At 39.3% G+C, this 13,750-nt stretch overlaps 2 protein-coding genes across 6 annotated transcripts; both read left to right on the top strand.

Annotated features, from left to right (window-relative positions):
* Positions 1-229: 229 nt before the first annotated feature.
* On the top strand, positions 230-4,469 carry LOC149404008 (uncharacterized). 5 transcript variants are annotated; one of them, XR_016294536.1, is made up of 6 exons: positions 230-1,033; positions 1,679-1,704; positions 1,797-1,884; positions 2,348-2,434; positions 3,368-3,462; positions 3,632-4,469. XR_016294536.1 is itself a non-coding variant. In XM_089606099.1 (6 exons), exons 1-5 carry the CDS (start codon positions 814-816, stop codon positions 3,401-3,403), a joined length of 447 nt encoding a protein of 148 aa, XP_089462225.1. In that variant the 5' UTR covers positions 249-813; the 3' UTR covers positions 3,404-3,462; positions 3,632-4,469. The 5 variants fall into 5 exon arrangements, 2 of the variants coding, with proteins under 2 accessions (XP_089462233.1, XP_089462225.1); XM_089606099.1 differs by having other exon boundaries at positions 249-1,033; positions 2,358-2,434; XR_016294535.1 differs by lacking the exon at positions 1,679-1,704 and having other exon boundaries at positions 231-1,033.
* A 3,854-nt stretch (positions 4,470-8,323) lies between these two features.
* On the top strand, positions 8,324-11,501 carry HCC1 (electron transport SCO1/SenC family protein). The gene is made up of 7 exons (XM_089630486.1): positions 8,324-8,524; positions 8,702-8,881; positions 8,967-9,057; positions 9,312-9,524; positions 10,126-10,215; positions 10,474-10,606; positions 10,984-11,501. Exons 1-7 carry the CDS (start codon positions 8,402-8,404, stop codon positions 11,093-11,095), a joined length of 942 nt encoding a protein of 313 aa, XP_089486612.1. The 5' UTR covers positions 8,324-8,401; the 3' UTR covers positions 11,096-11,501.
* The last annotated feature ends 2,249 nt before the right edge of the window (positions 11,502-13,750 follow it).

Genomic DNA, 13,750 nt, shown 5'->3' with positions numbered 1-13,750 from the left:
GACGTGGAGTTTTTTCGTCACGGCGTTTCCGATGCACAGAGAGTAAGTTTCCCTTGCGTCGTTTGTGATGAACCTATCTTTCGCTAACCTATCTTTTTGCCTTCTCAGGTGCTTGCTCGAGCGACCCGGGGCGAGAAGATCCTTCACGACCTCATCAGGCAGATGAGGCGTGCCCAGGAAGAGCTTGCTCAAGCGAAGTGTAAAGGATAACTTTTGAATCTCGCCGTTTGTAATTTACGTTGAATAAACGAGCTTCCGTTTGTTACAATTAAATTAATGAGTGAATGATGGACGTATAAGTTTATCGAGTTAATTTAAATTATTTTAAGGTAATGGAAAATCTCGGAATAAATAAAGGATTTATCGAGTTCGCCTCGAATAATAAATTATTTTCCGAGGATATATGTCGGAATTTAATTTAAGAAATAAATTCTCAAGGACGAGAATTATTTCCGAGAAACCTTGAATATATTTAAATTAATCGAGAACGAAGGAGAAAATTCTCGGTTTGAATCATATAATTATAATCCGTTTGGTTATGGATTTAATTAAATAATTATATGATAAGGACTTAGTTGTAACAATTTTTCTGGACCCATTTGAAACAAAAAGGAGAAAAAAGGGTTGGATTGTAAATAGAAGGATAAGTTTAGCATTGCCAACTCATCACTTATCCTCATCTATTGCCTTCCTCATTAAGTCTCTCCAGCCGAGCAAGACAAAACCCACCAGCCCATAAAGAGAAGACCACACGCAGGAAAGGAAAAAAAAAAGAAAAGAGAAGAAAGAAAGGAAAAGAGAAAGAAGAAGAAGATGACCGAGAGGGAGAGAGAGAGATATCGGGGGAGAGAGAGAAGCCGAGAGAGAGAGCGAGTGAGCGACGGAGATGGAGTCCGAGCTCCGTGCGCGCGCGCCACCAGCCAAGAAGAGCCGCCGCCGTGGTCGCCGACCGAGAAAGGACGCCGGAGCAAAAGAAAACGCCGGGGAAGGCGTGGTGACTCGCCAAGAAAGCTTAATCTCGCGTTTGGAAGTGGTAATTTCTTCTCCTTGGTTGGATTGAAATCTAGGGTTCTTGGAGAATTGGGGGTTTTTGATTTCGGGTTGGAATTTGTGGTTTTGGCTGTGGTTAGATGATGTTGGGGTTTGATTTGTGACGTTGATGATTTGAATTGAAAGTTTAAACTCGTTTTCTTGTGTGGTTTGATTTTGGACGAAATATGAGAGTAAACGGACGTGGACAGTCCGATATACTCTGATATTATTTTTGTTAGTATTTTTCCTTGAAAGTAGACGTTATGGGCTTTCTAAAATGACCAAGAACGTAATAATCCGTGGAGTATTGAAAGAGTTATGAATTTTTGAAATCTGGTATTCAAAGCTGTGAAATGTGAATTTCCAGAACAGCGACCGGAAATTTCGGATAGTTTTTCAGATAGCTATGATTCTTGAAATTGGTCTTATAATATGTTTTTAGAAAGCTACGGAAGTTGTCTTTCTCATGGAATTGGAATCGATTGATTTGAGTTTGTGTAGCTAAAGTTATGATTCAAATTTCAGTCGCTGTCTGAATAATACGAGCCGAATGGTCGGGCCGTGAATTTTGTGACGTGACTCTGAGATTGTTTTGCTGGAATTGATTTTGAATTAATGCTTGAGTTGTGATGATCGTTAATTTCAGGAATTCGTTTGGTTAAGGCTGGCCGTGTGCGTGTGATTTGTGGGCCGTGTGTTACTTGGCCGTGCGACTTGTTTTGGCTGCGTAATTCTGAATTGTTTGTGTATTGTTTGACCCGCAGCGTGGTTGTAGAAGATCGAGAGTCAGCGAACGAGTATCGGCACTTTCCAACTCGATGAGGCTGGTGAAAGACGAGGAAGAAGAAATTGGTATATAAACTCGTGATTTTATGTTCGATCGTCACGTGTCTAGTGCACTATCGTAGAGTTTATGACTTTGGTGTTCGCCGTTGTGCTCATATTTTAATTTCGGTTTATCGTTCGTATATAATTTGGAAACCCCGGACTCATTCGAAAAAGGGTTAAACTGGATAGTGTTAAAGTTGCGATTTTCACGTTGTAGAGATATACTCGTATTATAAGTCTGGAATCTGTGTAAAGTCGATAAATTCCTTATATGTCTGTAATTGCTTGGTTAAGGAATTTATTTTGTGTATCGTGTTTTACGATACGAGACTTTCAGATTCTCGATCGGGGAACCAAATTATATTAATAAATGATAAGTTAAGTTATTGAGCACAACCTGGAATTCAGTTCCTATACCGTTGCGAGTCGGAGTTTCTTCAATGATCCGTTGTTTAGCAAGTATGATAACGTATCTTACTCCGCTCAGACCTTTGCAGGTTGTTCCTCTGTTAGCTTTGGTAGTCACGCGAAGGAAAGCGTTGAGACCAACAAGCAGCAAGAGTTGGAGATAGAGGTAAGTGTGGAGATATAAGTCAACTACTTACTAAGGGAATAACCCTGTTTGTTTGTGCATTTATTTGTTAGTAAACAAGAGTAGGTGAAAGCCCTAAAATGAATAAACTTGAAAGTTAAGGCTTCGGCCACTCTTGCTTGAAAACTTAGTTCGGGTACGCCCGTTAGGTTCAAACGCTAACTTGAACCAGCCACGTTGTTGCTTTGTTGTTAGATCCCTCTGCTAACCATAGAGTTTGGCTAGATTCGGAGGTGACAGGAGAGCATGTTAGACTCTCGGATTCGAGCCGAGGGTAGAAGTACCGGGAGTCACATCCTGAGTCTTCAATCTAAAACACTTAACGAGCATGAAAGGGAAACCATAATTCTTTCGGGATTTATCCCGAGACGCTCTCCTGTTTGTAATTAGTTGTATACTCTATAAGCTAGAGTATCCAAACAATAAATAATGTTGTCGGTGGTACCCACGAGTTCCGACTCGTGTTGAGGACTAAGACGGTCCTGATGGCGCTGAGTACTCCATGGGAGCTGCTGAGAGCACCCCGTTCTAGCAATGGGAAAGGTCGCCCCGGCGAGCCCATTTGCTGTGTCATGACGACACGTAGCGTCGGCGCCCAAATGAAGATGGTACCACTAGTGGATCCCAGACAGTCTTAAAACACTTAAGCTACTGATGACTACTGCTCGAAGTCTGAGGTTGGCTTCTTGTCATTCCAAGGGTTGTAGCAGGGGATGTTGTATAACCTTGTGGAATGGCAAGTGATAGCGTAGAGCGAGGCCCCGCGTTAGACATGCTCTTGAATCATATGTATCTGCATTCTGCATTCTTATGTGCTTGTTTGCACGTCACATGGCATTAGTCGTTTTACTTTATAGATAGACTCCCACTTACTGAGTCAATCGACTCATAGTTTTATGACCCTTGGTAATGTAGATAAGGGAAAAGCTGGTAAGCGGGACACGAGATTGAAGACCGAGACCGAGCGCGTATTGCCTTGACCTATGGGCTATGGGGTTTCTTAATCGGGGGTTAGTGTCTTCTGTTGAAACGTTCCGGAACATATTTGTATAGGAGTCGCTATAAAACTCTAAGTTATAAAAGCGAAAAATTTCCCCGAATTTTCGCAAACTATTTTATTATATAATCTTATGAGATATTATGCTTAATTAATGTGTTTATATTATGAGTTATGTATAGATTTGAGTTGATCAGTCGCGGTTCGTGGGCGAGCTGTCGCTCGCCGGTCGTGACACGAAGTCTCAGCTGGCCCACGCCGAGCGAGGTTCTCACTCAAAGGCGGAGTTTGCGAGTCTCCGCGAGCAGCTTCAGGAGGCTCGCGTGGAATTGGGAGTTACCCGCGGCAAGTGCGACCGTGCTCAGGCGACGGTGGCGAAGATGGCTGAGGAGCTAAGAACGGAACGTCAAGCCCTCGAAGTGGCGACTCGATCGACGGAGGTCTTCCGGAGTGAAGCGCGGGACCTTCGACGTCAGTTGGAATCGCACACGGAAGAAGTTGGCATTCTTCAGGGCCAGCTTACATCGAGCGAGGCTGCCCGCGTTCGTGCGGAGCGTAAGCTCGACTCCTTGGCGGAGGAGGTGGCTCGGGTCACCGAGGAGAAAGCCGCGGCGGAACAGCTTGCGTCCGACCTTCAAGACGACTTTGATGTCGGAGTCGAGGAGGCAAGACATGCGGCGGCGGTGGAGTGTCGGGACGCCACAGCTACCGAGAATGTTTCTCGGGGGGTCACCTTCCACTTCTTCGACTCGCTGTTCCCATCACTCGACGGGGCAGATCCTGTAGGCGGCGATCCTGCCGAGTGACCTTTTTCTTTCTTTATTTTTCTCGCGCAAGTGTTTAGCGCATGCTTTTTAGGTTTTTCCATTCAGCGCACCTGTTTTAGCGCTTGCTTACTAGGATTTTTCCCTTTAGCGCACTTGTCTTAGCGCATGCTTTCTAGGATTTGAGGCAGTTGCCCCTTTCTTTTATGAGAAGTTATTTATTTATTCTTATGAATGTTTTCGCACATTCATCTTTTATGGCATGCTTAGATGGTCAATTGTTTGTGTCAATGGTTTTGCCCATCCTTTTACCTCAGCAGGATACCTTTTCAAACACGCCAGTCACTTGGATGGTTTGCGTTCTTAAGTATTTTCAACTGCGAGTCAGCCATGCTATGTAGGCGCCTTACGTGTGCCGGATTGTGCCAAGTGGACGTCTCAGGCCGCGCCAGGTAGGCGTTTTAAGCGCGCCATGTAGGCGTCTTGGGTTGCGCCATGTAGGCGTCTTAAGTGCGCCATGTAGGCGTCTTAGGTTGCGCCATGTAGGCGTCTTACGGGTTGCGCCTTTACGCGTCTTACGTGCGCCATGTAGGCGTCTTAGGTTGCGCCATGTAGGCGTCTTACGGGTTGCGCCTTTACGCGTCTTACGTGCGCCATGTAGGCGTCTTAGGTTGCGCCATGTAGGCGTCTTACGGGTTGCGCATTTACGCGTCTTACGTGCGCCATGTAGGCGTCTTAAGTGCGCCATGTAGACGTCTTAGGTTGCGCCATGTAGGAGTCTTACGGGTTGCGCTTTACGCGTCTTACGTGCGCCATGTAGGCGTCTTAGGTTGCGCCATGTAGGCGTCTTACGGGTTGCGCCTTTACGCGTCTTACGTGCGCCATGTAGGCGTCTTAAGTGCGCCATGTAGGCGTCTTAGGTTGCGCCATGTAGGCGTCTTACGGGTTGCGCCTTTACGCGTCTTACGTGCGCCATGTAGCTTTATTTGATCCGGGGAAAGGAGACCACAATGAATTAAATTAATCACCCCCATGAGAAGAGTGTTGGAATTGATCTAGGGTTAAGAAAATATTTAACGCTTCTAGCAAGAGGCGAAAAATAAAAATTTTATTCCAAACAAGTAAAACGATTTTACTAACCTAGACAAAGAGCAAGCACATGTTTATATTTTATCTCCTATGCCTTATTTCACACGGCCATCACTATGCTTCTAGAAGCAAATTTGTTTCCTCTTTTGCTTCTCCCTTGCCTTTGGCCGCCCATACCAATTTCCTTCTAGAGGAAATTTGTTTCCTCTTTTTCTTTTGGCAAGTATCTTCATATATTAATGCAAAAATAATTTCTCTCTTTCTCCTTTATTTGGACGTGTAGCATGTATCTAGAAGAACCTTCTAGATGTTTCTGCATTTGTTCATGACAACATGAGAAAATACCATTAAGAATTTTCAAGAAAAATTCCATGAAATGAAATTAATCCTCAAGGCCCAAATAACTTATCATGGCCGAACATTTCATTTGCCATCATATAACGATGTCAAAAAATTTATTGACATTCATTTCATCCTATGTCCAAAAAGACAAAAATACCCTTTAGACAATATTCGGAAAACTTGTCTCGTTCTTGTTTTGACTTAGCTTCTAGTTTAACTAATCCTACTCGATATAACTTGTGACAGTGACCTCATGGATCCAAATGAAAAAAACTTGAGCTAACACACTTGGACTCAAAAGTTCACAAACCTTTTCCAAGTTTAGCTTAATGTCAACTGACTCCACTAAAGAGTTGACATTGAGAATCTCTCAGTTCAAATGAATTTATTTTCTACTCAAGAATTCAACTTAATTGTGATGAGTGGATCCACTGAATATTATCTATGTTTACCCTTCATGAATATCATCAGCTAGGCGGGTTTACAAAATTACCATTTTACCCTTCTAGATGTTATTTCCTCAACTCATTTGTCGCTTGTGAATAAGTTAGAAACAATGTATTGATGATGAGCTAACAAGTCACATTGATTCATCCAAAAGAGTCATGACTCAATTTGGACACTGGCCAGTTCATTTATTCACATTCAAAGGAACAAAGCATGAGGTGATATACATTGCATTTAAGCAATCTTGTACATGAATTCCATATCTATGAGATCTTCACAAAGTTAGTCACGACATCTTCATAACTTATTACTTCACCAATAGGTCCTGTTCAGAATCACATAGTGAATCCGAACTCTGACTTTCTCAAATGAGAATACGTAAGGTATGAAAATGACATGTCACATTTCAGAATTGAGGTAAGCATGATGCAATTCATACGTAGTGACTTCGAGACATAAGAGGTTAAATGGTTTGTTATTATTTTGTCTCTAGAAGTGCACTGGTCAATACAGTACCTTCAGAAGATACATAGAAGAACTATAGAGTCTCCAACTCTCAATGTCCTATAACCAGACATCATAGATTCTCCTAATAATCATACTGAGATCAATAGACCTTTGATCCTTAAATTGCGAATATATTGTTTTATGCAAACCATGAAAAGTATGTTCATGCAAATCTACATTTGTCTCTTCATATGTTGTTAAGTTTATTTAAGGATTAAAGACTATAGTTTATCATAAAGCTTCAAACAGACAAGGAAGAATGAATGAACGTTTCAACTTTTATTAATGATTCAGCAGTTACACGCAATAGTCTTCGTGAGACTTTATTACATCAAATGTGCATAAGTAAAGACTGCTACTCGTCTTGTCGGCACCATTGACAACACAGAGGCCATCCAAAGATTCACCGCCACTTAGATATACTCTTCTAAGGCTCTTTGGAGATATTAGCCTTTCAGTTTCGTCTCGATCCGCCTCGATCTTCATGCGACCGCATGAAGCAATCTCCACCACCACCAACCCGTTAACATCGTGGCTTTTTAGGCCTTGTTCATCAATCGCCACAATTTTCTTGAACCTAAAGGAAAGTAATTTACCTAATCACGACATGCGTAGTTGGAGTCCTCTGTGATACCAACATTGTAAATGTTGTGTGAAAAACCGTATTAACAATAACTTAAAATGACGATTGGAAATTTTTTGAAGTAACATATATGAAGACAAGAGGAGATGGATGAAGAACGTCCGATGACATCGAGAGAAGGTCATGATGAAAGCGACATGGTGTGTGGTTGTTGACGGTGTGTTAACGGGATGTGCGGACAAGTTATCTGGCGGCATCGAGAGAAAATGAATAGCGTGGAGCGAGAGAGGAAAATAGAAAGGAAAAGAGGGTTAAATCTAAAAGTATACGGTTAAGGGTAATTTTGTAAAAATGCACATTTACTCGGGATTTTTTAAATATTAACTAGTCATTAATTAAAAGGAAAATAACACATTTATACCATGTGTTTTAGTGAAATGTCGAGTTTAACCTTCGGTTTTCAAAAATGTCGAGTTCATACCCTCTGTTTAAATAAAATGACGAAGTTATACCATTTGTTTAACTAAAATGACAAAATTATACCCTGAAATAGACAACAGTGTCACGAATATTCATTTTATTGAATTTTTATTGACTTTTCATTGACGTTGACTATAATACTTATATATAAACACCAATTATCTTTATTCATTTGCGTCACATATGTAATTTATTTAAAAACTAAAAAAATAAACAATAATCTCTTAATCGTGAAGAACACATAAAAAAGCAAAGGGGTAAACATCGATAGTTGATAGTTATCAAAATCTCATATTCGAACAGAGAATCCACGATTTAGAGTTACAATTCGAACACGGAATGAACTCATCTCTCAGGAGGTATGAGTTTTATTATTTAATTTCAATTTAAGTTTATTTTTATTTCAAAATTGAGAATTTGGATGTTAGGGTACTGATATAGATTTGATTCAGTTTTTCTTATATAAGAGTTAATATCAATGAAAGAGAGATTTGTGACGCTGTTATTCATTTCAGGGTATAATTTTGTCATTTTAGTCAAACAGATGGTATAATTTCGTCATTTTAGTTAAACAGAGGGTATGAACTCGACATTTTTGAAAACCGAGGGTTAAACTCGACATTTCACTAAAACACAGGGGAAAAAATGTGTTATTTTCCCTTAATAAAACCTAGACAAAGAGCACGGAAAATTTTTAGGTTTTTGTTGCCCAGATCCAAAAAGTTTCCTTTATTCTGTCAATGGCGGTTTTCGTTTCCAACAAAGCCAACTACTTCCGCTATCTTTATTGCTCGCTTTCATCGTCGCAACCGCTGCTCCGGGAGGCGCTTCAAGGCGGACGAACTTTCGCTCTTCTTCAATCGGTTCGTGCTTTTTCTCCTTATACCCTAATCATTTGGAGAATTTGGACTCCGGGTTAATCTTCGAAATATGGTTTCTGTCCACCCCAAAAGCTGCAAAAATTGTATAGCGCAGAGACTCATCGCATCCGTACGAAAGCTCATGAATTGGTGTGTCTATTTTGATTAAATTTTCTTCAGGGGTTAATATGTCGAGGTATTGGGAAGCAGTCATCGACGATGAATCAGCTTAATTTATTTTCGACGGTGGCGTCAGGAAATGCTGGTCCAGGAAGTGAAGCATCAAAGACCGACGAAGAAACAAAATCTTATAGGGAGTCCAAACAAAACACCAATGCTGGGAAATCCATCCGAGGAGCGGTAAGAATTTTATATAAAATATTATTGGTTGCATTGCTTGACGTTTAATGGCATTTCTGAGCCTGGTCTGTTGAATTAATGGCAGCCAGTTACGTGGCTGGGTTTCCTTTTGCTGTTGGTTACTGGCGCTGGTGTTGTCTTCTACTACGAGAAGGAGAAGAGAAAACATATCGAAGGTGAGTAGGGTTTTTGGTAGGTCACTCTGGTCAAATTGACGTTTAGTTTTCAGCCAAAAAATAAAACCAATGACCTGTTTAGTTAGTTAAACAGCTATCCATAGCTTCGTTAGGACTTGAGCTTTTACTGTGAAGTGGTACTAGAATGAAGCAGACTCTCTACAACAGTTTTGTTTACTGCGGTATTTTCAACACTTCCAGATTGTTATTCTGCCATCGTCCCTGTTTTAATATAAATTTAATTTTTTATGTAGAAATATATAATGCTTCGACCGACGTAAAACAAGGACCATCCGTAGGAAAAGCTGCCATTGGAGGCCCATTCAATCTTGTTGATCATAAAGGAAAGCACGTTACGGAAAAAGATTTCTTTGGGAAATGGAATTTGATATACTTTGGTTTCACTCACTGCCCCGATATCTGCCCCGATGAGCTTCTGAAGCTAGCGGCTGCGATTGATAAAATAAGTAAGTTTTTTACTTTTTGTGACAGTGTATGTTAAAAAATATACTTGGTTTATTGAAAATCATAGCATTTGGGACATAATTATAGTAGCTATATTGATTTATCATTGGCATTAAAATCAAGTGCAAGCTAGAACAAATATGACATGTGTTTCTCCAATTTCATTTGTACTTTTGGGTGTGGCTCTTGGGAATTTCGGGAGAGTTCAAGGTCCTTCATGTGAAATCAAGTGGAAACAATATATTTGTTAGACTTAAGACGTTTTATCTTTCCCTTCTTCACATTTGTACACGTCACATTTTGTTTACTCCAATATATAGTTCCCTATTTACACTATCTATATAGAAAATTGGGGAATAGGTTCTGTGTAAATAGATTTCTTTTATGCCTTGTAATTCATAATAATGATGCCAAAATTTGCGAAATGCTATGGTTGATCACAAATTTGAGAGTGAAATGGTTGGCTCAACAAATCTATATTGAAGAATGCATTTTACTAGTGTCGAATCATTATAGATCAAATATTTTGGTTTATACATTAGGGATGTTCTTACGTTTTATTAAAATGACGGATTCCTTATTATTTCTTAATCTGTGATGCAGAGGATAAGGCAGGGTTAGAAATTCTACCTGTATTCATCTCCGTTGATCCCGAAAGAGACACTGTTGAGCAAGTTGGTGAATATGTTAAAGGTAATTTAGACCTAGGCTAATAATCAGTTTTTTTTTTTTTTTTTTTCTTTTTTTTTTTCCCTTACTTAATATGGAAAGGAGTAAATTTGATAAAATAGCTGGTGAAACATTATTATGTTCTCCCTTTAGAACTGGTGAAACATTATCACAAGGAAATATTCTGCTGGAAAACAATTGCAGCTTTAATGGCCAGACAGTTAAAGAAGTTATTCTTGTTGATTTAAATCATCTATATTTGTACTTTTTGTTACTGATCAGAGTTTCATCCAAAATTGGTTGCGCTGACCGGCACCACGGAAGAGATTCGGAATGTTGCCCGTGCATACCGAGTGTATTATATGAAGACTGCAGAGGAAGATTCGGATTATCTCGTCGATCATTCTATAGTCATGTACGTGTCTCGTGTTCCATATATATTTATAATTTATGATTGTTTTTGCAATTTCATGGGAAAAAGTAGTTTAAATCATTTAATTCTAACTTCACTTGTTCACCCGACTCTGTCCCTTCTATAGTTTTTTATTTTTAAATTTTTTTATTTTTAGTTTTAGTTTTAGTTTTTCTCGTTATATTTGGAAACTGCATCTTCATGTTGGAAGGTTCTTTTTTTTTACTATTTAATGGTTGAATTTAAATGTCAAAATTAATAATATAATTAAAATATAAAGCCTGATTATAACATGGTATTAGGAAACCTACAAATTTGTTAGCATGTTATATGTGACTTAAATTGCTAATATGAGAGTTTGTAATGGAAATTTGGTGCAGGTACTTGATGGATCCAAACATGCAGTTTGTGAAATTTTTTGGCAAGAATAATGATGTCGATGCACTCACTGACGGTATAATTAATGAGATTAAGAACTACAAGAAGCATTAGCCTAGCTCTGTAATTGTTTCTGATTAACTTCACTTTTTGGTCATCCTTTAGTTTGATTTAAGATTTCATAATAATATGCATTTAGAATTGCGATACTATTTATAGAAGGATCAATTAGGAAAATAGTAAATTTAAATGTTTCACATTGTTAAATAATCAACGTATGGTAAATCTTAAGTAAATAGCCACTTTCAAACGTAAATTTTAGTGGTTATTTACCTAATATTTACGTCTGAAGTGACTATTTACCTAAAACTTATCAAGCGTTGGCTATTTAGTAATGTCGAACATTTAAATTGGTCATTTTTCTAATTTTCTCTATGTAAAATGGTCATAAGAGTAATTGCCATTGCATACTTTTTGAGCACATGTGATGAGTTTCTAATAATACTGGTTTATTCATTAATATGTGATATTTGAGATTAAAAAATGATACGAAATAGCTATTTAAAACTAATTGATCAGAGTTTTAAATTTTCAACCAAGAAGTTAAAATTATATTGTAAAATTATTCTTGACATTTAAATAAATTTTTTTTGACGATTATTATAAGCAATTTATTACTTTTAAAAAACGTCAATTTTTTTTTTGAAACTTGATTATTACACATTTTGGCTATTTCATTCATGTTTGGCAAATATTGGCTATTTTACAAATCTAATCATTTAAATTGGTTATTTAGTTAAGTAACCCGGTCAATAACGCTTAACATGGGGATTTGAGATGAACAAATTTAGAATTCAGTACTCGAATTCAACTTTGAATCAATTACACAAATAAGGTTTTAGAGAATCCACCTTGATTGACAAAGCCCTCTGTCTCTCTATCCTAGCGGAGGAAATTCCCATGAGAATAAGTGTTAACCGAATTAAGCTCTTAGTTTTAGTTCTACGAATTACCTTTGATGACGATTGTTGTCAATCGTTCTAGGAGAATATGAAACGTTAAATTCGTTCAACTTTTGACGAATTCCGCATAATAAAGCCCAATGGGCCGAGCCCCAAAAACACTCATCACGGGCCTAAAGGGGTTGAAAGCCCATCCGAAGTGTGCGTGCCGAGACCATGCATGCCGCGTGGACACCAGCGTGCGCCGTGCCAGCGCGATGGGCAAGACTCCTCGTGAAACTATAGACACGCTTCCACCTAGAGGGATCCAGATAATTTTTTTCCAAACAATCCATGCACACAGTTTCCTCTGACCGAGCTATAAATCTCCTAAATTATTCTCTACGGATATTAGTGCCCCTACCTTAAAGCTGTCACGACCAGCGAGCATCTGTTTGCTCACGAGCCGCAACGGGTCAACCCGAATATCACGCATTCATAACCTTATATATAAATATCAAGATTGATAAATAAATAATTAAACATACTATTAGTAAATAAATAACATAAGTTAGGTGCATAATTAAGTAAGTATAAAAGTGGTTATAAAAAATCATGGGAAAATTATTTTCTTTTTTAATTTTCGAAGTTTGAGTCTTATAATGACTCTTATATATACAGGCTCCCGGCTTTACGTATATATACGCGGAATATTTTAGGAGCATAAATTAAAAAAGCGTTCGACAAAATACTATTATATAGTAGTTTTGTTCCCATGTGAGACCCCATTAGCCCATAGGTCGAGATATACATGTCCGGTCTTGGTCTTTGATTTCTTCACTTACATAGCCACGTAAAGCTATGATTCTATTGACTCAGTAAGCCGGAATCTAACCTAGAAAAAAAAGCAATCTAATAATGCGTGATGCATATCTAACTAGTCCTAGAGCATGACTAATGTGTGCACACTCTCACTAGTAGTCTTAGATTTCGACCAGTAGTCTTCCAGTTGCCTAAGTGTTTTATCTCTTGTATGCGATCCACTAGTGGTACCGCCTTCATCATGACATCGACGCGTGCTGGTCTCGTGCGGAAATGAGATCGCGATTTGCGACCCTCACCATCGTTGCACGGGGAGCTCAAGGAAGCTCCCGCTTTCGTTTCGAACCCGACAATGAGCACGTAATTTGCAACCTTCATCCATTGCGGACGGGCAATCGAGGCAGCTCCCGAATGAACGTTTCAACTTTTATTAATGATTCAGCATTTACAAGCAAGAGTATTCGGGAGACTTTATTACATCAAATGTACATAGATAAAGACTACTACTCTTCTTGTGGACACCATTGACAAAAATTCATGCCCTCGGAACGAACGGGTGTTTGGTCGCTCATATCTTTCTCAAGTCGAGAAAGAGGAGATGTGATGTAGAAGGGATTTCGGGTTGTATAAGTCGGGAAGTCCCCTCCTTCTAGCGCTAAAATGTTGTCGCACAAAAATGAACAATGATTTAAAACTATGGGCGATTCGATCCAAGGCCGAACCAAGTGATCGTGCCCGAGCCAAAGTGTGAACTCGAAGGCCGAGTTGCACCCTCCAAACCCGGAGGTGTGTTTTGGAAGGTGTGACCGTGCCAAACGTTGGCTTCTTACGTACCTGTGGCCCGGGATCAGGTCAGAACGTAGTTCAATATGGCGGTTGTGCCTATCTTGGACTCGAAGGTTGATAATTTAAGACTTTAGAGAAGGACCTTGCTCGTAGCTTCTATTGAAGACTTTAGAGGAGTCGCTTGACTCGTAGCTTAGCGTTCTAACTCAAGTGTCAAGAA

This window comes from Urtica dioica, chromosome 2, assembly GCF_054948205.1.
Source record: "Urtica dioica subsp. dioica isolate 48M chromosome 2, U.dioica_male_clone48M_v1_H2, whole genome shotgun sequence".
NCBI classification, from domain to species: Eukaryota; Viridiplantae; Streptophyta; class Magnoliopsida; order Rosales; family Urticaceae; genus Urtica; species Urtica dioica.
This window is presented reverse-complemented; position numbering and strand designations above follow the sequence as displayed.